The 25,978-nt window shown below is 49.3% G+C and overlaps 1 protein-coding gene across 5 annotated transcripts in view; it reads left to right on the forward strand.

Annotated features, from left to right (window-relative positions):
• UNC79 (unc-79 subunit of NALCN channel complex) overlaps positions 1-25,978 on the forward strand; it is a 302,015-nt gene that overhangs the window by 125,183 nt on the left and 150,854 nt on the right. For all 5 annotated transcript variants that reach the window (XM_077268206.1, XM_077268222.1, XM_077268215.1 and 2 more), the window contains 2 exons: positions 3,250-3,398; positions 20,518-20,675. In XM_077268206.1, the coding sequence (XP_077124321.1) occupies positions 3,250-3,398; positions 20,518-20,675 (307 nt within the window). The remainder of the gene's footprint in view (positions 1-3,249; positions 3,399-20,517; positions 20,676-25,978) is intronic.

The raw sequence follows: 25,978 nt of genomic DNA on the forward strand, positions 1-25,978 counted from the left end.
GCAAAAAGGAAATAATAATCCTAACTTGCTGAACGGCATCACCAGAGGAACGAGGTTTCAAAGAAAGAAACAACTTACAATTGTTCTTAAAATTTAGGAACCTAGATCTATCTCCAGAAAACAACTCCGGAATAGGTATCCTAGGCTCAGACATAGGACTGTGAACAACAAAATCCTGAATACTCTGAACTCTAGCAGCAAGATGATCCAGACTGGAAGCCAAGCTCTGGACATCCATGTCAGCAGCTGAACTCAGAGCCACACCAAGATTAAGAGGAGGAGAGAAGCTAGCACAGCAGCTAGACACACGGCAACAACAAGAAAAAAAAAAAAAAATTCTCAAGGCTTCTTTTCTCCTGCTTCTGCCATGCAATTAACACTTTGCTGGCCGGCTGTACTGTTATGATCCCTAGTGGCTGAGGATCACAAATAGATCAGCGAGTGATTAAACTAAGGACGAGCTCTAGGGAGATGGTAACTGGACTGATCGCAAATCTGAACCTATCCAAAACAACTAGAGGTAGCCGGTGAACGTGCCTAAAAAATTCCTAGACGTCCCGAGCCAGCCTGAGCAACTAGCTACCCCTAAAGAGAAAGAAAGACCTCGCTTGCCTCCAGAGAAATAATCCCCAAAGATATAGAAGCCCCCAACAAATATTAACGGTGAAGTAAGAAGAAGGCACATACATAGGGATGAAATCAGATTCAGCAAAAGAGGCCCACTAGTACTAGAAAGCAGAAAATAGAGCAGGGGTCTATGCGATCAATAAAAAACCCTTACAAAATATCCATCCTGAGATTTCAAGAACCCACACACCAACTAACGGTGTGTGGGAAGAAACTCAGCCCACTAGAGCAACCAGCAAGCGAGGGAATTACATTTTAGCAAGCTGGAACAGAAAACATGATAAACACTGCTGATCAAAAAATGAGCAAACAAAACTTAGCTTATCCTGGATGGACTGGGAGCAAGGTAGTCAGAAGGAATCTGAGTAGCACTGATTACATCGACAGCCGGCAACAAGTGGAAGTAAATCAGAGCTATATAGGAACCTCCCAGAGGATAACGAACCAGCTGATAGCCAGAGACCAGCAGGATTTCAGGCAAAGCCACCAGGGGGAGCCCAAAGCAAAAGTCACACCATACCACCAGTGACCACAAGAGGGAGCCTGAACACAGAGTTCACAACAGAACCCGCAGCAAAACAGCCATGCTCGAAGTGACCCACATCCTCCGTTGGGCCGAGAGCCACCATTCGCCCATATCGGCGATTCACATACCAGGTGTGGAGAATTGGGCGGCGGACTTCCTCAGTTGCCAGGGTCTCGCCTCTGGCGAGTGGTCTCTCCACCCAGAAGTTTTCCAGCAGATTTGTCTTCGCTGGGGGGACTCCGGATGTGGACCTCATGGCTTCAAGACTAAACAACAAGGTCCCCCGATTCATTGCCCGGTCCCTCGATCCTCTAGCCGTTGGAGCAGACGCACTGGTCCTGCCATGGCATCAATTCTGCCTCCCGTACATTTTTCCTCCTCTTCCCCTGCTACTGAAGGTCATCAAGAAGATCAGGACAGAGGGGGTTCCGGTGATCCTAGTTGCACCGGACTGGCCACACTGGTCATGGTACGCGGAACTGGTTCAGCTGGTTGCCAACACCCCCTGGCGGCTTCCAGATTGCATGGATCTTCTCTCTCAGGGCCCAATCTACCACCAGAACTCCGGGGCCCTGTCTTTGACGGCGTGGCCGTTGAATCCTGGATTCTAGCCCAAGCTGGATTCTCCCCTAAGGTATCCTCCACCATGATCAGTGCTAGGAAACCCGTGTCCATGCGCATTTATCACCGTATCTGGCGAATCTTCTTCGTATGGTGCAACGCCCATGGGCGGTCTCTGGTATTTTCCATTCCTTCCATTTTGGAATTTCTCCAATCAGGACAAGAGTCCGGTCTCGCACTTAGCTCACTTTAAGGACAAGTATCAGAATTGTCAGTTCTATTCCAACAAAAAATTGCCACCAGATTACCGGTTAAGATGTTCATTCAGGGAGTTTCCCGTGTGGCACCTCTCTATAAAATGCCTTTGGATCCATGGGATCTTAATTTGGTCCTTGGAGTTCTTCAGGAGGCCCCTTTCGAGCCACTGCAGGATGTCTCTCTGACCTTCCTTTCCTGGAAGGTAGCTTTTCTAGTGGCTATTACGTCAATCAGGCGAGTTTCGGCATTGGCGGCTCTCTCCTGCCGACCCCCGTTTCTGATTTTTCATTCGGATAAGGTAGTTTTGAGGACTTCCCCCTCTATTCTACCCAAGGTCGTCTCTTCTTTTCACCTCAATGAAGAGATTATTCAGCCTTTATTCTGTCCGGCACCAGTCCATCGAGTTGAGAAAGCTCTGCACACTCTTGATGTGGTTAGGGTTCTTCGACGGCGGTATTTCTCACGGACGGCTCCCTTCCGCAAGTTAGATGTCCGGTTCGTTCGTCCACAGGGACAATGGAAGGGTTTTCCCGCTTTCAAGGCTACTCTAGCCAAGTGGATCCGATTGGCTATTCAGGAATCCTATCGTGTCAAGGGTGCTCCTATCCCAGCAGGGATTACGGCCCATTCTACTCTGTCAGTGGGCGCTTCTTGGGCCATTCAGCACCAGGCGTCAGTACAACAGGTCTGCAAAGCTGCGACTTTGTCCAGCTTGCATACTTTTACAAAGCATTACCACATTCATTCCTTTTCTTCTGCAGACGCTGCCCTTGGCAGGCGCATTCTGCAGTTGGCAGTAGTACCTTAGCTGTAAGCCTATGGTACATGGGGTAACAGCAGCTATGTTGCTCTCCACTCAGGGACTGCTTTAGGACGTACCATGGTCCTGTGTCCCCCCAATGAGGCGTAGGAGAAATAGGGATTTTTGTGTACTCACCGTAAAATCCTTTTCTCCAAGCCAATCATTGGGGGATACAGCACCCACCCTGTTAGCCTATTGGCTTGTTATTACTTCTTTGGTTTTGACATAGTTTTATTGTCTTATGTTTAATACTCCTACTTCTTTAATAATGAACTGGTTGAATATTGCCCAGTGAGAGGGTTTATACTGCAGGGGAGGAGTTATCTTTCCATGTTAACTTAGTGTCCTCCTAGTGGCAGCAGCATAACACCCATGGTCCTGTGTCCCCCAATGATTGGCTCGGAGAAAAGGATTTTACGGTGAGTACACAAAAATCCCTATTTTATCTTGCAACTTTTATCTTTGTTTTTAATAGGAAATGGCAAAGTTTGACGAGCCGGACATCCTATTTAACATGCTGAACTGCCTGAAAATACTGTGTCTCCACGGCGAGTGCCTATATATTGCCAAGAAGGATCACTTGCCGTTCTTGTCGTACATTCAGGAACACATGCTAATCTCAAGGTAAATGTTCAAGACTAGAACAAAGGGTGTAATTGAGAATATTATGATGGTGCTTTCGGAGAATTTACTGTTGGTATTTTCCAATAATACGATGCTGATTGTGAAAGGTCTGTTTTCCAGAATATAGCCATGGAATCGGTTTACCTTTCATTTGTGTGCATCAGTCACATCCAGAGCTGCTTCCCCTCATAAAGGAGCGCTCAGCTCAGTCGTGTGCTCCTCTATTTTATATGCAATGGTCATTATATATCTATATTTCCATGCCAAACAAAAGGATCGGGCGATTGAAATCTAATCACTCAATCCTTGGATTACTTTTATCTAATATACATGGGGTTCTTTAGCACTGATTTAATTTAATCTGAGCTCCCAAAAATGCATCACAGTGTAGGAAGCTTGCAGGATTTTTGCAGCTTTGTTTGTGAGTGCATAATGAAACCTAATGTACAGTGAGTACGGAAAGTATTTAGAACCCTTTAAATTTTTCACTCTTTGTTTCATTACAGCCATTTGGTAAATTAAAAAAAGTAATTTTTTTTCTCATTAATGTACTTTTTGCACCCCATCTTGACTGAAAAAAAAACAGAAATGTAGAAATTGTTGCAAATTTATTTAAAAAGGAAAACTGAAATATCACATGGTCATAAGTATTCAGACGCTTTGCTCAGACACTCATATTTAAGTCACATGCTGTCCATTTCCTTATGATCCTCCTTGAGATGGTTCTGCTACTTCATTGGAGACCAGCTGTGTTTAATTAAACTGATAGGACTTGATTTGTAAAGACACACACTGTCTATATAAGACCTCACAGCTCACAGTGCATGTCAGACCAAATGAGAATCATGAGGTCAAAGGAACTGGCCAAGGAGCTCAGAGACAGAATTGTGGCAAGGCACAGATCTGGCCAAGGTTACAAGATAATTTCTGCAGTACTCAAGGTTCCTAAGAGCACAGTGGCCTCCATAATCATTAAATGGAAGAAGTTTGGGACCACTAGAAGTCTTCCTAGACCTGGCCGTCCAGCCAAACTGAGCAATCGTGAGAGAAGAGCCTTGGTGAGAGAGGTAAAGAAAAACGCCAAAATCATTGTGGCTGAGCTCCAGAGATGCAGTAGGGAGATGCGAGAAAGTTCCACAAAGTCAACTATCACTGCAGCCCTCCACCAGTCGGGCCTTTATGCAAGACATATGAAAACCCGTACAGAGTTTGCTAAAAATCACAGGAAGAACTCCCAGACTGTGAGAAATAAGATTCTCTGGTCTGATGAGACGAAGATAGACCTTTTTGATGCTAATTCTAAGTGATATGTGTGGAGAAAACCAACCACTGTTCATCACCTGCCCAATACAATCCCAACAGTGAAACATGGTGGTGGCAGCATCATGCTATGGGGGTGTTTTTCAGCTGCAGGGACAGGATGACTGGCTGCCTGTTGTGAATTCTGCTTTTGGGCTCCCTCCAGTGGTTGTAGGTGGTAATGCAGTTGCCCCTGAGTTGCAGTCCTGGTCAGGTGTATCTGCTGATTGCAGTTCTGACTGGGGTATTTAGGCGTGCAGGATTCATTAGTCCTTGCCAGTTGTCAATTGTTATTGGGAGGTGTTGGACCTCTGCTTGGTTCCTCCTGCCTTTCTGCCAAATCAGCAAAGATAAGTGTCTGTTTTTTTTTCCTGTGGCACACATGCTATGTGCTTCACAATTCAGTGCTATTCTTTGTGTTTTCTTGTCCAGCTTAGATTGTGTCAGTATTTTCTCAGTCTTGTTGGATTCTCTGGAGTGGAAGATATACATTCCATGTCTTTAGTTAGATTGTGGAACTTTTTGTATTATCTGCTGTGGATATTTTTGGAAGGGTTTTAATACTGACCGCCTAGTAATCTGTCCTATCCTTTCCTATTTAGCTAGAGTGGCCTCTTTTGCTAAATCCTGTTTTCTACCTGCGTGTGTCTATTCTTCTCCTACTCACAGTCATTATTCGTGGGGGGCTGCATATCCTTTGGGGGTCTGCTCTGAGGCAAGGTAGCATTCCTATTTCCATCTATAGGGGTATTTAGTCCTCCGGCTGTGTCGAGGTGTCTAGGGTCCGTTAGGCACACCCCACGGCTACTTCTAGTTGCGGTGTTAGTTCAGGATTTGCGGTCAGTACAGGTTCCACCGACTCCAGAGAAAGTTTCATGCGGCTCCAAGGTCACCAGATCATAACAGCTGCCATTGAAGGAAATATAAATGTGGACAAGTACAGATTCTGGATGAAAACCTCTCCCAGAGTGCTCTGGACCTCATACTTGTCCAAGTTTCACCTTCCAACAAGACAATGCACACAGCTAAAATAACAAAGGAGTGGCTTCAGAACAATTCTGTGACCATTCTTGACTGGCCCAGCCAGAGTCCAGACCTAAACCCAATTTAGCATCTCTGGAGAGACCTGAAAATGGCTGTCCACCAACGTTCACCATCCAACCTGACGGAACAGGAGAGGATCTGCAAGGAAAAATGGCAGAGGATCCCCAAATCCAGGTGTGAAAAACATAATTCCCAAGAAGATGCATGGCTATACTAGCTCAAAAGGGTTCTTCCACTCAATACTGACTAAAGGGTCTGAATACTTATGACCATGTGATATTTCAGGTTTTTTTGTAATAAATTAGCAAAAATTTCTACATTTCTGGGTTTTTTTTCAGTCAAGATTGGGGTGCAGAGCGTACATTAATGAGAAAAAAATGAACTGTCTTTAACACTTCATTGGGGGACACAGGTAACCATGGGGTGTATGCTGCTGTGGCTAGGAGGCTGACACTAGGCAAAAAAAGGAAAATGGCTCCTCCTCAGCAGTATACACCCACCGACAGGCCCAAAGTACCTCAGTTTTAGCTTAGTGTCTGTAGGAGGCAGACCTATATCTGATCCCAGATATGTCTTTTCCTTTTCAGGTCACCTGTTGTTTTTATTAATCTTGTTCCTTTGTCTTTCAGGTTTCTTTGGCTTCAGGGTAACGGTGTAATTTCTCACGCTGTTTTCCCACACTTAGGCGACAGAGAGAGCAGTGTGGTGTCACCCACATCGCCCACTCTCGGACCCGCAGGCAGGACCTAATCCCCTGTCACCCTTACAGGTGTTTCAGGGCGATTCCCGGTAGCTAGTCCTTGCCTTTTCTCTTGCTCACCCCTCTCCTCGGAGAGGGCTGAGAGGAAGACGGCGGTCCGGAGACGTTGCGGGAAGGAGGACCCTTTTCTACCAGTGACCCTCATCCATCCGAGGTCTTCTGACGATGTCTTCGTCAGTGAAGAGGGATTCGGGACTCGCCTTTGCAGGCATGTCCTTTTCTCTGTCCCCGGCAGCTACCTGCCTGCCTCACTGTTTACCTGGAACAGGACGCTGCACAGAATTTCTCCTACACCTCATGGGGGGGACACAGGACCATGGGTGTTATGCTGCTGCCACTAGGTGGACACTAAGTGAACATAGATTAACTCCTCCTCTGCAGTATACACCCTCCTGCTGGCTCTAATTGAACCAGTTCCTGCTTAGTGTCTGTAGGAGGCACTTGGGCCTGGTTTTCAGACCCCAACTCATTTTATTTTATTTTTTATTTTATTTTTTACTTTTCTGTAAATTTTTATTATGGGGATGGTGGATTGAGGGGGGAGTCCCATGACCAGCAACACTGCAGCTCCAGCTCTGCTACATCACCTTTTTGAGTATGACTGCGGCTGGAACCATCCGGACGCAGAGACGGGGTTCTGGTCCCTGGGAGGAGCAGTGTCACGGAGTCCAGCGGTGTAAAATTTTTGGGCTATCAGTTTGCGCCGGCGATCATTTCCGGCAGGCTTCATAAATTTAGTCCTTCTAGCCAGCCTAGGCCGCGCTTTCATGGCTCCGCCCATGGCGGCCGCCCCGCCCCCACTTCTGGCGCTTCTCGTCCTACACGAGAAGCGCCCTTCCTGCTCTCGGCGGCCATCTTTCTGCACCTCAGAGAGAATACAGAGCTGGTTTCCTGACAGCGGTGGCAATAACAGCAGTGCTGACAGAAGCGCTGGGAGGAGTGAGGACACCGACACCTTCCCCGGGGGACACAAGAGCAGGACCTGGGTAAGCTGAATCCGCTGGAGCTGACAGCTTGACCCCTTCTCTGCGCACCTTTTTCTCTGCACATACTCCCTCTATCCCTTCAAGGGTACACTATGTCTCAATCTAAGGCACCCAAAAAGGCTAACAAAACACATACAGTGTTTTTTGCCTCATGTACCTCTTGCAATACTGCCTTGCTCCGAGCTCACAGTACTCCGTTCTGCACAGCTTGTGACCCGGCATGCGCCCAGGAGCCACCCGCCTCCGCTACCGACCTCAGTGAGCCTAGTCCCCCTGAGTGGGCTGCCTCTCTGTCACGGTCTATGGCTTCCCTGGCCAAGGCAATAGACTCTCTCCGGAGCCCCTCCTTAAGTCAGGACATTAGTTTATCAGCTGCGGAGGTCCCTCACGACGGTCGGGAATCGTCAACTAGCAGGGGTTGTACTCTGTCAGAGCGTGCTCAGGTTTCTAGAAAAAGGACCCATGACACGTCTCCCGAGCATGCTCGTGCTTCAGCGTCTGTGAGTTCAGTTTCTCGCTCCCCCTCTCCTGAGGTTCACAGCGAACATAATTCGGAATACGAGTCTGATGCGTCCTTAGTCCAAGACTCGCAGAACTATCAGGAAACACTTGATTCTCTCATTGAGTCAGTTAACAAGGCTCTGAGGTTGGACGAGGAATCTATATCTCCTCTGGATCACGTAGTGTCTTTTAAGAGGGATAAACTTCCTTACAGGGTGTTTGCCAATCATCCTGAGTTTCAGGACAATTTCCAGAGACATAGGGATCGGCCAGATAAACAGTTCACAGGGCAGAAGGCTATTCTACTGAGTCGAGATATCCCTTTGCTCCTGAGTTACGGAAGGATTGGCCACAGTCTCCTTCAGTGGACCCCCCTGTATCGCGTCTTGCATCCAAAACGCTCCTATCCTTGTCCAATAGTTCCTCTGTCAAAAATCCCACTGACCGTCAAATTGACAACCTTGCTCGGTCAGCCTTTGAGGCCTCTGGAGCGGCGCTCTTTCCATCCTTTGCCGCGACCTGGGTGGCTAAGGCTATGGTGACTTGGACAGAGTCTTTAACCGCAGCCATTCAGGATAGTGATCTTCCCCCGGAGGCAGCAAACCTTGCTAGTCAGATTTCTCAAGCCGGGGATTTCGTAGTAAGCGCTTCTTTAGATGCTGCCAACTGTGCTGCACAGGCAGCAACAAATGCCGTCTCCATCAGGAGCGCGCTATGGCTCAGAGAATGGCGAGCGGATTCTGCTTCCAAAAGATCTCGTGGACGTCGTCTTTCCGCAAGTCAGATGCCCTATTTGTGCTTCCGGCGGGGCATAGGAAGGGACTAGCCACTTCAAAGGCCACAATAACCAAGTGGATTCGCTCAGCTATTCAAGAGTCCTACCATGTCAGGGGCAAACCTGTCCCAGTAGGGATTAAGGCACACTCCACTCGGTCAGTGGGCGTCTCTTGGGCCATTCGGCACCAGGCGTTAGCAGAGCAAGTCTGCAGAGCTGCAACCTGGTCCAGCTTGCATACTTTCACAAAGCATTACAGTATTCATTCTCAGGCCTCTGCAGATGCGGCCCTCGGCAGGCAGATTCTGAAGTCGGCAGTACCACATCTGTAACTTGTCGGTACATGGGGTAATAGCAGTTGAGTTGTTCCCCACCCAGGGACTGCTTTAGGACGTCCCATGGTCCTGTGTCCGCCAATGAGGCGTAGGAGAAATAGGGATTTTTGTGTACTCACCATAAAATCCTTTTCTCCGAGCCAATCATTGGGGGACACAGCACCCACCCTGTTAGTCTAATGACTTGTGTTTGTTCTTAGTTTTTGACAGTTTATTCTTGTTAATGGTTATAAGCTCCTACTGCTTTGTTACTGAACTGGTTCAATTAGAGCCAGCAGGAGGGTGTATACTGCAGAGGAGGAGGTAATCTTTCTGTGTTCACTTAGTGTCCTCCTAGTGGCAGCAGCATAACACCCATGGTCCTGTGTCCCCCAATGATTGGCTTGGAGAAAAGAATTTTACTGTGAGTGCACAAAAATCCCTATATGGTGCCACTGAATGGCTGCGGCCATTTTTTCTTCATCTCGGCTAGTGCTTCGTTAACGCCCCTTTCCTGTAGCACGCGCTACTGTGCCCAATCAGAGGGCCGGTTCTCTCTCCTTCTGTGCTGGTCAGAGCCACGTCCCCAAAATTAAGCGCACGTATTCATCGCGCACTTTTCCCCCTATCATGGAGCCTTCTCTCCCTGCCAAGGGCACACCTCCGGTGGCATAGCCAACAGGGGGGGCCCTACTCCTTGACACCGACCGGCACAAATCGGCCAGCCAAGCCCACCAATGTACAGACGTGGCCAATTTTCATGCCTTTGTTATCGCCATTTGCCAGTCCTTCACTGCGGGTATCGAAGCTAATTCCAGGTCCTCTGTTAATTTAGCCCCTGGCTTTAAGCCTTCTCCCAGACTCTGTGTAACCACGCCCCCTTACCGGACCCCTGGCCAATCAGAGGTCCCCTTCCACTTAGCCACGCCCCCTTACTGGACCCTCAGCCAATCAGTGTGACCCCCTCCGATGAGCACATTTTTTGGCCTAATGCGAGAGTGTTTTCTCTATCCCTCTCTCCCTGTCACCCGAGACGCCCCCCGCTTGGCGTGTCTCTGTCTGCTAAGCGTGTAAAGAATCGTGCATCTGTTTGTCATCATCGACTTCTGGCTCCAAAGGGCACAGCAGGCGTCCATCACTAACCTGTACTGGATCTGGGGGACACTGCAGCCTGAGCAGTGACAGTGCCATCTCTGTTATCAGGTAGGACCAGCCCAGACTGGTTATTTTTGTCGCTTCACAAGGGCTTAGCTCTCCCCAGCAGTAGCCCTAGTCCCTCACTTATGCCCAATCTCAGAGAGGCCCATTCCTGTCTGTCCTGCAGCTCCTCCACCGTGTCTACACAGAAGCCCTCTAAAGCCCGGGATGAGAGCACTCCCTTCCCTCCGGAGTGGGCCGTTGCCATGTCACAGTCAGTCTCAGACCTGACAAAAGTGTCACAGTCTCTGGTCCAGGTCCTGGAGCATCTTCCATATTTGTCTTCTGCCACCAGTGCTCCGAACGCCTCTCACGGTGATTTGTACGCACCTGACGGCTACCTTCACAGGGACAAATCGGGTACAAAGCAAAGGAAGCTGGATATTTCCAGTTCTTCCTCTAGTTCTCCAGGTCCCTCCGCATCCTCCTGGATGCATTCCTCACCCCATGCCCACTCTTCGGAGGCGGCTTTTGGGTCGGACATGGATTCTGAGTCTCAGTCTGATACAGACCAGACCTAAAGGATGCAGGATATGCTCAATAGCCTCATCTTGGCAATTACCTAAATTCTGAACCTAAGGGAGGACGAGGCACCTGCTCAGGAGCACTCCGTTTCCTTCAAACGGGTAAAATGTCCTTCCCGGAATTTCCCTAATCACAAAGAATTTGTAACGATTATGTCTAAACACTGGGAACACCCTGAAATGCGCTTTTTCGGAAGGAAGCAGCTAAACATTCTCTATCCCTTTAGCCCAGATGTCGCCTGTCTTCCAAGACAGTCTTGTCTCTACCGGATGGTGCATCTCTTAAGGATTCTACGGATAGACAGATTGAATCCTTGGCTAAGTCAGCCTTTGAAGCAGCTGGTGCTTCCTTCTGTCCCATACTTGCCTCCACCTGGGTGGCAAAGTCCATGTCTGCCTGGGCATGAATGCTTCGTCAAGGTATTCTAGCAGAAGCTCCTCCGGATGAGATGGCAGATCTGGCAGATCATATTGCCCATGCCAGCAAATATCTCGTGAACGCTTCCTTTGATGCGGCTGGCTGCTCCGCCAGGGCTACCAGCAACATCGTTGCTATACGCAATGGCTATGGCTGAAAGCGTGGAAGGCGGATCCGCTGTCAAATTAGTCCCTCACTGGCTTTGCCTTCCAAGGCTCTAGACTTTTTGGGTCCAAGCTGGATCAAATAATTTCGAATGCCACCAGCGGGAAAAGCACCTCGCTTCCCCGGTCCAAGGCTAAACGTCCTTTTAATAGGATAAGATTCAATCTCGAGAGTTAGTGACTTTCGGCTACAAAATCGACTTTTCTTCTCCCCCAGGAAGACGTTTCCTTCTGTCTCGCCTGCCAAGATATACTTCGCAGGCCCCAGGGGGGTTCTTCAGGCCGCCTCTTCCCTACAACGCACAGGAGTAATCGTCCCCGTCCCCAGGAACAAACAGTTTTCGGGGTTCTACTCTATTCTTTTCATAGTCCCGAAGAAAGACGGATCGCTACCGTCCGATTTTGGACCTCAGACGATTGAACTGTCACGTTCGGATGTGCCATTTCAGGACGAAGTCCCTATTTAATCGCGCTTCCATGGAACCGGGAGAATTTATTCACATTCCTTACTTGGATGATCTTTTGATCAAGGGGCCGCACCGCCGAGATTGTGACCAGAGTCTTTCAGTTTACTCTGGACACTCTGGTCCATCTCGGCTGGACTATCAACAGAGAGAAGTCCACCCTGACCCCAGCTCAGCACCTGGACCCAAGCCGTGTCCTCCTTCCAAAGTAGAAGTTTTCATCCCTCTGCCAGGGGATCCGTACTCTAAAGCGACCAGCTTCTCTCCCCCTACGGTTCTGCATGAGGGTTCTAGGGAAGAGCATTGCAGCCATGGAAGCCGTTCCTTTTGTCCAGTTCCATACCTGTCCTCTTCAGCTCGCCCTCTGGTCGGCTTCGGACAAGAGGACCGTCTCCCTGGATGGGCCCATGCTTTGACTTCTGAAGGCGAGGCAGTCCCTCACCTGGTGACGCTATCAGTCCTATGAGTGAAGTCCTTCTTTCCTCTTCGGTGGCAGGTCTTCACCACCGACGCCAGTCTCCTCAGTTGGGGAGCGTTTTTTTCTTCCTCACACAGCACAGGGCCGCTGGAAGGCCCAAGAGGCCGCTCTCCCCATCAATCTCCTGGAGATCAGGGCAATTTGTTTGCCCTTCACCACTGGCAGACCCTCTTCGTGGGTCAGCCAGTCTGCATACAGTTGGACAACGCCACGGCCGTGGCTTACATAAACCATCAAGGCGGAACTCGCAGCAAACAGGTTATGATAGAGGTAACAAGGATTCTGCGATGGGCAGAACATTATGTTTCCACCATATCAGCCATGCACATTCCGGGGGTAGAAAATCGAGCAGCCGATTTTCTGAGCCATCAGGGTCTCACTTCGGACGAGTGGTCGCACAGCCCCGCCCTCTTCTTCCAGATATGCAGAAATGGGGCACCCCAGACGTCGACCTGATGGTTTCTCGGATGAACCACGAGGTTCCCCAGGCCCCGGGATCCGCTAGCCATCCGTTGCGATGCCCTAGTAATCCCGTGGTCACAATTCCAATTGCCTTATCTTTTTCCGCCTCTCTCCTTGATCCGAGAGTCATGAAAAAGATAAAGGCAGAAGGGATCCCCGTAATTCTGATAGCTCCAGACTGGCCAAGAAGGGCCTGGTGAACATGCTCATGGATGCCCCCTGAAAGCTTCCAGGCCATCCAGATCTTTTTTGAGTTTAACAGCATGGCCATTAAGGCCGTCGTCCTGAGAGAGGCTGTTTTTTCCCATCAGGTCATTCAGACCATGATAAGGGCCAAAAAAACAGCATCCTTTCATATCTACTACAGATACTGAAAGGCCTTCTTCTGGTGGAGTGAGGACAATGGTTAGGTCTCTATGTCCTTTTCTCTTCCTTCCATTCTTGGTTTTCTACAAGCGGGTCTTGACTCGGGTGTATCGCTCTGTCAATTCTTTTCCAACGAAATCTGGCTTCTTGTTCCCAGGTAAAGACCTTCAAGAATTCGCCCACCTGGCACCTCCTTATCGTCTTCCGATAGATCCATGGGATTTTAACCTTGTCTTTGGCACCCTCCAGAGTGCTCCTGTTGAGCCCATTCAATACATCACGTTTCTCTCCTGTCATGGAAAGTTGTCTTATTAGTTGAATTACGTCCATCAGAAGAGTTTCCGAGTTAGCGGCATTGTCCTGCTGTTCCTCGCTCCTGATTCTACATCAGGACAAGGTATCGCATTCAGGCCTGTTCCTTCCTACCTAAGGTGGTCTTTTCATTTTTCATTAATGAAGACATTGTCCTTCCTTCTCTGTGACTCTCTCCAGTCCATCCCCTGGAGAAGTCCCTCCACAAGCTGGATCCCGTCAGAGCTATCCTAGTCTACCTTTCAAGGTCTGCTCCCTTTCATCAATCTGATGCTCTGTTTTTCATCTCTGAAGGTTGTCGCAATGGGCTCCTAGCTTCTACGTTCACTATTGCCGTGGAGGCATATCGCGTTCAGGACAGACAGCCTTCTCTGGGGTGAAGGCTCACTCCACTCAGTGGAGGTGGCCTCCTGGGCTGTTCGTCACCAGACCTTGGCTTTCAAGATTATAAGGCCGCGACCTGGTCATCTTTGCACTCCTTTGGGAGTTTTTACAAGGTTCATACCCATGGATTGTCTGATGCAGGCCTGGGAAGGAAGGTGCTGCAGGTGGCAGTTCAGCACTGGCCGACCTGAGTCTGTTTTTTCCCACCCTAGGGACTGCTTTGGGATGTCCCATGGTTACCTATGTTCCCCAATGAAGTGATAAAGAAAGGTATTTTTGGTACTAACCGTAAAATCTCTTTCTTGGAGCCTTGATTGTGGGACACAGCACCCTCCCTAATTGTTTGTACCATTACTGGGCCTATGTGCCTCTGTTGTTGGGTTGATGCATATGTTGAGTTTTTGGTTGCTTCTCCTACTGCTTTAACACTGAGTTAGGTACTATTTCTACCTGTCGGTGGGGTGTACACTGCGGAGGAGGAGCTATTTTCCTTTTTCTCCTATGCCTCATTGGGGGACACAGGACCATGGATGTTCTGCTGCTGCCACTAGGAGGACACTAAGTTAACACGGAAAATGAACTCCTCCTTTGCAGTATATACCCCTTCACTGGCCAATATTCATCCAGTTCTTGCTTAGTGTCTGTTGGAGGCACTTGGGTCTGTTTCAGACCCCAACTTTCTTATTTTAATTTTAATTTTCTGTAAATTTTTATTTTTTAATTAACGGAGTGAAGAGGCCGACGGATTCCTTTTCTAGGGTCCGCTCTCCCCCGAACCACCAACAGGCGAGCACGCGAAGTATATCTTCCCTGTCCCTCTCCTGCGATGTCTGGGGCACGCCTAGTCTATTCTTGGGCGACAGTTCCTCTTTTGGACCCGATCTCCCCCCCCCCTGCAAGACGGCGAGCACAGAGAGTCTCTGGCTCTCATGTTCCTCTCCGTGGCCTGACAGCTATGTGAACAAAGGCCCCCACCTGATGGCGTCACTGCAGCCCCACAACCGATGAAAGCCCCCTGCGGCGAAGCTGGATGAAGGGTCATCTCCATCCCCCGATCAGGGAGGATGGATTGAGCGCACACCTCACAGTGACAGGAGGCCTACTGCACTGTGAGTATGTACCTTCCTCGCGCCTCCCTGCATCGGAAGGTGCGGTCCTGGTCCCTGGGGAGATGCGCCTTTGGCCGGGTGCCAGCGACGGTCAGCAGCGTTCCGTCGTGGCCGCCGGCACGCATCGCCGGCAGGCTCCAGAAATTTAGTCCCCGGCTTTTCAGCCGGACTAGGCCGTGGTGGACATAACTCCACCCACTGCCAGAACTCCGCCCCCTATCTCGGCGCTTCTCATCTGGGATGAGAGGCACCCTGCAAATCTCGGGGGCCATATTGCTTCTCATCTTCTGCGGGGAAATCAGCAGACATCACGCTGACTGACAGCTCCGAAAGCTACGGGACCGCCGAACAGCCGTCCTATTCCTCCCCGGGGACACAGGCACAGGACCGTGGGTAAGCTGTACCAGGAGAACTTAACCTCTTCCCTGCACTATAGCGCATACCCTGCCTATCCTGCCCTTATCTCTAAAGACACACTATGTCTCAACCTAAAGAGGCCAAAAGAGGTAACAAAAAGCACACAGTGTTTTTCACTTCCTGTGCCACTTGCAATACTGCCCTGCCCCGAGCTCACAATACCCCGTTATGTGCGGATTGTGAACCGGTCTGTGTGCAGCCGCCTCCCACCTCCGCCGACCCTGCTCAGCCTAGCCCCCCTGAGTAGGCCGCTTCCCTGTCACAATCTATGGCTTCCCTGGCCAAGGCAATAGACTCCCTCCAGGGTCCCTCTTTAAGTCAGACTGCGGAGGACTCTGGCGATGGTACGGATCCATTCACCAGCAGGGGGCGTACTCCGTCACTAAGGGCTCGGGGCTCCAGAAAACAGACCCATGTCGCGGGCCCTGATCACGGTCGTGCTTGCGTTTCAGCATCTGCGAGCTCAGTTTCTCGTTCCCCTTCTCCGGAGAACCAAAATGACTCTGTATACGAGTCCGAGGCTTCTTTAGTCCAGGATTCCTCGACTTCCCAAGAGACGCTCGATTCTCTCATTGAGGCAGTCAACAAGACCCTGAAGGTGGACAAGGAATCCGTATCTACTCCAGAACACGTGGTGTCTTTTAAAAAGACTAAACGGGTCCAAAAAGTATTCGTCACTCATCCTGAATTTAAGGACATGGTACAGAAACACAGGGACCGGCCCAATAAATGCTTCACGGGTCAAAAGCCTATTGAGTCCAAATAACCTTTTGCTCAGGAACTATTGAAGGATTGGCTACAGTCTCCTTCAGTGGATCCTGCCGTATCGCATCTCGCCTCCAAAACGCTCCTATCTTTGTCTGACGGTTCTTCAGTCAAAAACCCCACTGACCGCCAAATTGACTACCTGGCTCGCTCTGTCTTCGAAGCCACAGGAGCGTCTCTCTTTCCATCCTTCGCCACTTCTTGGATGGCTAAGGCTATGGACGCTTGGGCTGAGGTGCTTACCGCAACCATCCATGACAGTAATCTCCCTCCAGAGGCGATCAACCTGGCTAACCAGATAGCCCAAGCCGGGGACTTCGTAGTTAACGCCTCAATAGACGCGGCCAATTGCGCTGCACAGGCAGCCGCAAATGCAATCTCCATCAGAAGAGCCCTGTGGGTCAGAGATTGGCGAGCAGATTCTGCTTCCAAAAAATCATTGACATCTCTGCCCTACCAAGCCGGTCGCTTATTCGGAGAAAAATTGGACCAAATAATTTCTGACGCTACCGGAGGGAAAAGTAAATTTCTCCCTCAACAAAAGCCTACCCGGTCGTTTCGGTATGAGCAACAACCTCGATTCCCGCCTTTTCACAACAATCCCAATTGGTCATCTACATCCTTCTCTCCCCGATCAGGACGAGTTTCGCGCGGAGACAGAGGTTCCCATGTCTCATACAGACCTAACCGTAACTGGAAACCCAAACCGAGGTCATCTGGATCTAAGGGAGCCAGATCCCGTACATCCTCCACTTAATGACTCGTCGCAATATCCGTAGGACATCGACAAAGTAGGCGGCCGCCTACTTTCCTTCTGTCAAGCCTGGCTCTCGGTCGTCCATGACAAGTGGATCAGAGAACTGGTGTCCTCCGGATACAAAATAGAGTTTTCTTTTCCCCCTCCGACACGTTTTTTCCAGTCATGTCCTCCCAAACCAAAGACATCAGCTTTTCTCCGGGCCATATGGGCACTACAAGGGGACGGAGTCATCATTCCAGTCCCCCAAGACCAAAGGTTCAAGGAGTTTTACTCGAACCTATTCGTGGTCCCAAAAAAGGACGGATCGCTGCAACCGATACTACATCTAAAGCTTTTGAACAACTTTGTCAGAATTGTCAAAATTCGACGCTTCAGAATGAAATCTCTCCGTTCTGTCATCGCGTCCATGGAAAAGGGAGAGTTCCTAGCATCCATGGACATCAAAGATGCTTACCTCCACATCCCAATTTTTCCTCCTCATCAACAGTTCCTTCGCTTCACATTTCGCGAAGAACACTTCCAGTTTGTGGCCTTACCCTTCGGCCTCGCCATCGCTCCCAGAGTTTTCACTAAGGTCATGGCTGCTGCCATAGCCATTCTTCATGCTCGGGGAGTGGTGGTACTTCCGTACCTAGACGACCTACTGATAAAAGGCCCGTCATATCCAGCCTGCGAGGAGTCCGTTGATCTCACGGTGGATACTCTCTCTCGCCTGGGTTGGAAGATAAACTTCGACAAATCTTCTCCGGTCCCGGCTCAGCGAATTTCCTTTTTGGGAATGACCCTGGACACTTCCCGTGGCTTGGTCATTCTCCCTCCAGAAAAGGCCTTGGCCTTGCAGCAGGGAGCACAGAGTCTCTCCCGCCCAGTTTCTCACTCCATTCGTTTCAGCATGCACATTCTCGGAAAAATAGTGACAGCCATGGAAGCAGTTCCGTTCGCGCAGTTCCACCTCCGTCCCTTACAACTTGCGCTGCTGTTGGCATGGAACGGGAACCCGTCCTCTCTCGACCGTCGTTTCCATCTTTCTTAGCAGGTCAGGCAGACCCTCAGGTGGTGGACGCTGAAGTCTTTTCTCCCAGTGCGCTGGCTGGTGGCGACCACCGATGCCAGCCTTTTTGCCTGGGGTGCAGTTTTCAACCACCACACAGCACAGGGGCGGTGGTCCACTCGAGAGTCGCGTCTCCCCATCAATATCCTGGAAGTACGAGCGATCAGACTAGTGTTACTCAGCTTTCACCATCTCCTGGCAGGTCACCCCATCAGAATCCAGTCCGACAACGCCACAGCGGTGGCGTACATCAACCGTCAAGGGGGAACCCACAGCAAGACAGCCATGCTCGAAGTGACCCACATCCTCTGTTGGGCCGAGAGCAACCATTCGCCCATCTCGGCGATCCACATACCAGGTGTGGAAAATTGGGCGGCGGACTTCCTCAGTCGCCAGGATCTCACCTCGGGCGAGTGGTCCCTCCTCCTGGAAGTTTTCCAGCAGATTTGTCATCGCTGGGGGACCCCGGACGTGGACCTCATGGCCTCAAGGCTAAACAACAAGGTCCCACAGTTCATTGCCCGATCCCTCGACCCACGTGCCGTCGGAGCAGATGCCCTGGTCCTGCCGTGGCATCAATTCCTCCCGTACATTTTGCCTCCTCTTCCCCTGCTACTGAGGGTCATCAAGAAGATCAGGGCAGAGGGGGTACCAGTGATCCTAGTTGCGCCGGACTGGCCGCGCCGGGCATGGTACGCGGAACTGGTTCAGTTGGTAACCGACGTCCCCTGGCGGCTTCCAGATCGCATGGATCTTCTCTCACAGGGCCCGATTTACCACCAGAACTCCGGGGCCCTGTCTTTGACGGCGTGGCCATTGAATCCTGGATTCTAGCCCAAGCTGGATTCTCCCCCGAGGTATCCTCCACCATGATCAGGGCTAGGAAGCCCGTGTCCATGCGCATTTACCACCGTACCTGGCGAATCTTTTTCGCATGGTGCAACGCCCATGGATGATCTCCTCTGGTATTCTCCATTCCTTCCATATTGGAATTTCTCCAATCAGGCCTAGAGTCGGGTCTCGCACTTAGCTCTCTCAAAGGACAGGTGTCAGCATTGTCAGTCCTGTTCCAACGAAAAATTTCCACCAGATTACCGGTTAAGACATTCATTCAGGGAGTTTCCCGTGTGGCGCCTCCCTATAAAATGTCTTTGGATCCATGGGATCTTAATTTGGTCCTTGGAGCTCTTCAGGAGGCCCCCTTCGAACCACTGCAGGACGTCTCTCTGACCTTCCTTTCCTGGAAGGTAGCTTTTCTAGTGGCTATTACGTCAATCAGGCGTGTCTCGGAGTTGGCGGCTCTTTCCTGTCGACCTCCTTTTCTGATCTTTCACCCAGATAAGGCAGTCTTGAGGACTTCTCCTTCTTTTCTACCCAAAGTCGTTTCCTCTTTCCACCTCAATGAGGAGATTATTCTGCCTTCATTCTGTCCGTCACCAGTCCATCGCGTTGAGAAAGCTCTGCACACTCTCGATGTGGTTAGGGCCCTTCGATGGTACATCTCACGGACGGCTCCCTTCCGCAAGTCGGATGTCCTGTTTGTACTTCCAGAGAGACAAAGGAAGGGCTCTCCCGCTTCCAAGGGTACTCTAGCCAAATGGATTCGATAGGGTATTCAGGAATCCTATCGTGTCAGGGGTGCTCCTATGCCAGCAGGGATTAAGGCCCATTCTACTCGGTCGGTGGGCGCCTCTTGAGCCATTCGGCACCAGGCGTCAACACAACATGTCTGCAAAGCTGCGAACTGGTCCAGCTTGCATACTTTTACAAAACACTACCACATTCATTCTCTATCCTCTGCAGACGCTGCCATTGGCAGGCGCATTCTGCAATCGGTACCTTAGCTGTAAGCCAGTGGTACATGGGGTATTAGCAGCTATGTTGCTCCCCACCCAGGGACTGCTTTAGGACGTCCCATGGTCCTGTGTCCCCCAATGAGGTGTAGGAGAAATAGGGATTTTTGGGTACTTACCGTAAAATCCTTTTCTCCGAGCCAATCATTGGGGAACACAGCAACCACCCTGTTAGCCTATTGGCTTGTTGTTACTTCTTTGGTTCTGACATAGTTTTATTGTCTTTTGTTTAATACTCCTACTGCTTTACTACCGAACTGGATGAATATTGGCCAGTGAAGGGGTGTATATTGCAGAGGAGGAGTTAATCTTTCTGTGTTAACTTAGTGTCCTCCTAGTGGCAGCAGCATAAACCCATGTTTCTGTGTCCCCTATGATTGGCTCGGAGAAAAGGATTTTACGGTGAGTACACAAAAATCCCTATTTTTGCATAGTGTCCACCTCCTAACGACAGCAGCATGCACCCATGGTTACCTGTGTCCGAGAAAGAGATTTTACGGTGAGTACCAAAAATCCCTCTTTTTTGAATGTATCAAATGGCTGCAATTAAACAAAGAGTGAAACATTTAAAGGGGTCTGAATACTTTCCGTACCCACTGTAAATCTATAAGAAAAGTGTTTTCAGCTTTGAGGATTCATATCTGTAATTTCTTGCTGAGTATGTTTGCTTCCTTGATACTTGAACATAAAGGACCAATCATTGTTTTCTTCCACAGCTTGTGGCGAGTTCTGAAGTCTGAGTTCTCGCAGTTGTCATCTTTGGGGGTCCCCCTGCTTCTGCACTCTCTATCCCTTCCCTATGGAGCAGATATTTTCTGGACAGTGATAAACTCCAACTTTAACAGCAAAGATTGGAAGATGAGGTTTGAAGCAGGTAAAATCCATTTCTGTTTCTGGGAAATCTGGGTGACCATATGGCTGCTAGAACACAGTTCATAGGGGCTATAACCCAGCTTTCCAGTGCCGATCGCAGCATTCCGGGTTCCAGAAGAGGGCTGACAGCCCCTCTGCCTTTGGATCGGAGACCCTGAGGAGTCCCGATCATTGCCATGGTGACCGGATGTCGTCATGACGACATCCAGGTCACCAGTTCTAGGAAATTTGCTGATCATGCACAGTGCATGATAAGTAAGTTTCTCTATTTGTGCAAAGCGTTCAGCCTGCAAGAAATGTTAGTCCCATACAGGGACAAAATAAAAAAGTAAAAAAATGTTTTTGACATACCGTATATACTCGTGTATAAGCCGAGATTTTCAGCATATTTTTTGTGCTGAAAATGCCCCACGAGTCATTGTCCAGAAAGGCGGCGGGGGAGGGGAAGCGGCGGTGCAGTGGCAGAAGCTGGCTAGCAGAAGACATCATACTCACCCTCCTCACGCCGTCACTGCATCTCCGTCCCGGCTGCTTTTCCTGTGCTGAGCGGTTACGTGGTACCGCGAATTAAGGTAATGAATATGCACAGGTTTCCACTCCCATAGGCGTCAAGCGCATATTCATTACCTTAATGAGCGGTACCACGTGACCGCTCAGTACAGGAGAGCTTGCTGCCCCGAGACAACGGAGATGCAGCGACAGTGCGAGGAGGGTGAGTAGGACGGGGGTGTGTGCCATGCATACAATGATGGGACGGGACAGGGGGGTAAGCCATGCTAGACCGGGGGAGCCATGCATATAACAAAGGGAGCCACATATGCCAGGACAGGACTGTCGGGAGCCACACATAGTAGGACAGGATGGGGGAGCCACACATAGCAGGACAGGGTGGGGGAGCCACACATACCAGGACAGGACTGGGGTGCAACACATACCAGGACTGGGGGAGCCACACATAGCAGGATAGGACGGGGGAGCCACGCATAAGAAGACAAAACAGGGGAGCCACATACCAGAACAGGACGGGGGAGCCACATACCAGGACATTGATGGGGGGAGCCACGCGTACCAGAACAGGGATGAGGGGACAATGCATACCTGGCTTATACTCGAGTCAATAAGCTTACCCAGTTTTCTGTGGCAAAATTTGGTACCTCGGCGTATACTCGGGTCGGCTTATACTGGAGTATATACAATAATTGTAAAAATATATATTTTTTTAAATCAAAAATAATAATTAAAAAATCTAAAGATTTTGTATCTATAAATAAACGTTTGACTGAATAAAAAAAAAACAATAAAAGCACACATACAGTGCCTTGCGAAAGTATTCTGCTCCCTGGAACTTTTCAACCTTTTCCCACATATCATGCTTCAAACATAAAGATACCAAATGTAAATTTTTTGTGAAGAATCAACAACAAGTGGAACGCAATTGTGAAGCTGAACAAAATTAATTGGTTATTTTACATTTTTGTGGAAATTCAAAAACTGAAAAGTGGGGCGTGCAATATTATTCGGCCCCTTTACTTTCAGTGCAGCAAACTCACTCCAGAAGTTCATTGTGGATCTCTGAATGATCCAATGTTGTCCTAAATGCCTAATGATGATAAATATAATCCACCTGTGTGTAATCAAGTCTCCGTATAAATGCAGCTGCTCTGTGATAGTCTCAGGGTTCTGTTTGATGCACAGAGAGCATCATGAAGACCAAGGAACACAACAGGCAGGTCCGTGATACTATTGTGGAGAAGTTTAAAGCCGAATTTGGATACAAAATGATTTCCAAAACTTTAAAGATCCCAAGGAGCACTGTGCAAGCGATCATATTGAAATGGAAGGAGTATCATACCACTGCAAATCTACCAAGACCCGGCTGTCCCTCCAAGAGGCCAGGGACGTATTTAGAGTTTTTGCTGCCCTAGGCACTTTTAGCGCTGCCTCCCCCTTTGGTGAGTATGACACTATCAACAGTGACTTTGGCAAGAATCGCTGATGTGAAAGTAGCCTTTTGCAGCAGATTTGGCAGTTTTTCTGCATCTGCCGCGTAACATCACTTACAGCAAGACTGAATTTGGCCTCATTCATTCCCTATGGGATTTGTGGCACTTGCCTCGATCTGGCAAATGTGGTACCATACCTCCCAACTTTTGAAGAAGGGAAAGAGGAATAAAGTTTGCGGCGCGCTTAGTGCGCCGCGGCAAATTTTAGGCCACGTCCCTGACCACACCCATTTCACAACTAGTCTCACCCATATCCACGTCCCAACCACACCCATTTAGCACTGCTGATCACACTGTTTCATATACAATAATAATAATCAAAAAAAATATGGCCACACAGTGCTCCATACTGTATAATGGCCACACATGATGCTCAATACTGTATAACAGCCACACATGATGCTCAATACTGTATAACGGCCACACATGATGCTCCATATTGTATAATGGCCACACACAGTTCTCCATACTGTATAATGATCCCACATGATGCTCAATACTGCATAATGGCCACACATGATGCTCCATAGTGTATAATGGCCACTCATGATGCTCAATACTGTATAATGGCCACACATGATGCTCAATACTGTATAATGGCCACACATGATGCTCCATACTGTATAATGGCCACACATGATGCTCCATACTGTATAATGACCCCACATGATGCTCAATACTGTATAATGCCCCCCTCCCAACTTGTGTGCATGGCTCATATCCCCCCCCCTATATGCATGGCTCATATCCCCCCCCCTCCTGTATGCATGGCTCATCTCCCTCCCATCCCATGTGGATGGCTCATATCCCCCCCCTCCTGTATGCATGGCTCATATCCCCCCCCTCCTGTATGCATGGCTCATATCCCCCCCCGTATGCATGGCTCATATTCCCCCCTCCTGTATGCATGGCTCATATTCCCCCCCTCCTGTATGTATGGCTCATATTCCCCCCCCTCCTGTATGCATGGCTCATATTCCCACCCCCTGTATGCATGGCTCATATTCACCCCCCCTCCTGTATGCATGGCTCATATTTCCCCCCTCCTGTATGCATGGCTCATATTCCCCCCCCCCTCCTGTGTGCATGGCTCATATTCCCCCCCCCCTCCTGTATGCATGGCTCATATTCACCCCCCCTCCTGTATGCACGGCTCATATTCCCCCCCCCCCCCCCGTATGCATGGCTCATCTCTCAACCCCCGCTCCCGCTCCTGCTCCCATCTTGCATGGCTCGGCTTACCATCCTCCTTATTCCCCCATCCCCTGTCCCCCCGTCCCTCATACTCACCTTTCTCACACCGCGCGGCCGCGCCGGACATCCCTCTGGCTCTGTCCCGACTCCCGGCACAGCACCTTCTTCCTGAGTGAGCGGTCATGTGGTACCACTCATTAAGGTCAGGAACATGCCCATCGGGGGGGGGGGGGGGCTGGGTGTGGTCGGTCGGGAGGTGACCCAGGACCTTGCTCAGGTGCTGCCCCCCCGCATCGTCCCGCCCTAGGCACGTGTCCTCAAGTGCCTAGTGGCAAATACTGCCCTGCAAGAGGCCCATGATGACTCTGGATGAACTGCACAGATCTACAGCTGAGGTGGGACAGTCTGTCCATAGGACAACAATCAGTCGTACACTGCACAAATCTGGCCTTTTTGGAAGAGTGGCAAGAAGAAAGCCATTTCTCAAAGATATCCATAAAAAGTGTGGTTTAAAGTTTGCAACAAGCCACCTGGGAGGCACACCAAACATGTGGAAGAAGGTGCTCCGGTCAGATGAAACCAAAATTTGACTTTTTGGCAACAATGCCAAACGATATGTTTGGCCTAAAGGCAACACAGCTCATCACCCTGTACACACTATCTCCACTGTCAAACATGGTGGTGGCAGCATCATGGTTTGAGCCTGCTTTTCTTCAGCAGGGACAGGGAAAATGGTTAAAATTGATGGGAAGGTGGATGGAGCCAAATACAGGACCATTCTCGAAGAAAACCTGTTGGAGTCTGCAAAAGTCCTGAGACTGGGACGGAGATTTGTCTTCCAACAAGACAATGATCCCAAACATAAAGCAAAATCTACAATGGAATGGTTCACAAATAAACGTATTCAGGTGTTAGAACGGCCAAGTCAAAGTCCAGACCTCAATCCAATCGAGAATCTTTGGAAAGAGCTGAAACCTGCTGTTCACAAACAATCTCCATCAAACCTCACTGAGCTCGAGCTGTTTGCCAAGGAGGAATGGGCAAGAATTTCAGTCTCTCGATGTACAAAACTGATAGAGACATACCCCAAGCGTAGTATGTAATCGCAGCAAAAGGTGGCGCAACAAAGTATTAAGTTAAAGGGGCTGAATAATATTGCATGCCCCACTTTTCAGTTTTTGAATTTCCTCAAAAATATAAAATAACCAATACATTTCGTTCAACTTTACAATTGTGTTCCACTTGTTGTTGATTCTTCACCAAAAATTTACATTTGGTATCTTTATGTTTGAAGCATGATATGTGGGAAAAGGTTGAAAAGTGCCAGGGAGCCGAATACTTTTGCAAGGCGCTGTATTTCATATTGCCGCAACAACCCGACCTATAAAACTGTCCCACTAGTTAACCCCTTTAGTGAACACCAGAAAAAAATCAATAAAAAACAAGGCAAAAAACAATGCTTTATCATCATACCGCTGAATAAAAAGTGGAATAAAATGCGATCAAAAAGATGGATATAAATAAACATGGTACCGCTGAAAATGACATCTTGTCCAACAACAAAAGAAAAAAGCAGCGATACAGCTCCATCAGCAGAAAAATAAAAAAAGTTATAGCTGTCAGAATAAAGCGATGCAAAAATTATTTTCTTTATCGCTTCATTGGGGGACACAGGTAACCATCGGTGTATGCTGCTGTCGCTGGGAGGCTGACACTAGGCAAAAAAGGAAAATAGCTCCTCCTCAGCAGTATACACCCACTGACAGGCACAAAGCACCTCAGTTTAAGGTTAGTGTCTAGGAGGCGGACCTGGATCTGATCCCAGTTCCGCAGTTTTTCCTTTTCAGGTCACCTGTTGTGTTTTATTAATCTTTTTCCTTTGTATTTCAGATTCATCTTTTTAGGGTATCAGGGTGTAATTTCTCACCCTGTTTTCCCGTTGCGACCGAGAGAGCAGTGTGGTGTCACCAACATCACCCACTCTCGGACCCGGAGGCAGGACTTTATTCCCTGTCATCCTTACAGGTGTTTCAGGGTGATTTCCAGTGGCCAGTCCTTGCCTTTTCCCCACCTCACCCCTCTCCTAAGAGAGGGCTGAGAGGAAGAC

Source organism: Ranitomeya variabilis, chromosome 1, assembly GCF_051348905.1.
Source record: "Ranitomeya variabilis isolate aRanVar5 chromosome 1, aRanVar5.hap1, whole genome shotgun sequence".
Lineage (NCBI taxonomy): Eukaryota > Metazoa > Chordata > Amphibia > Anura > Dendrobatidae > Ranitomeya > Ranitomeya variabilis.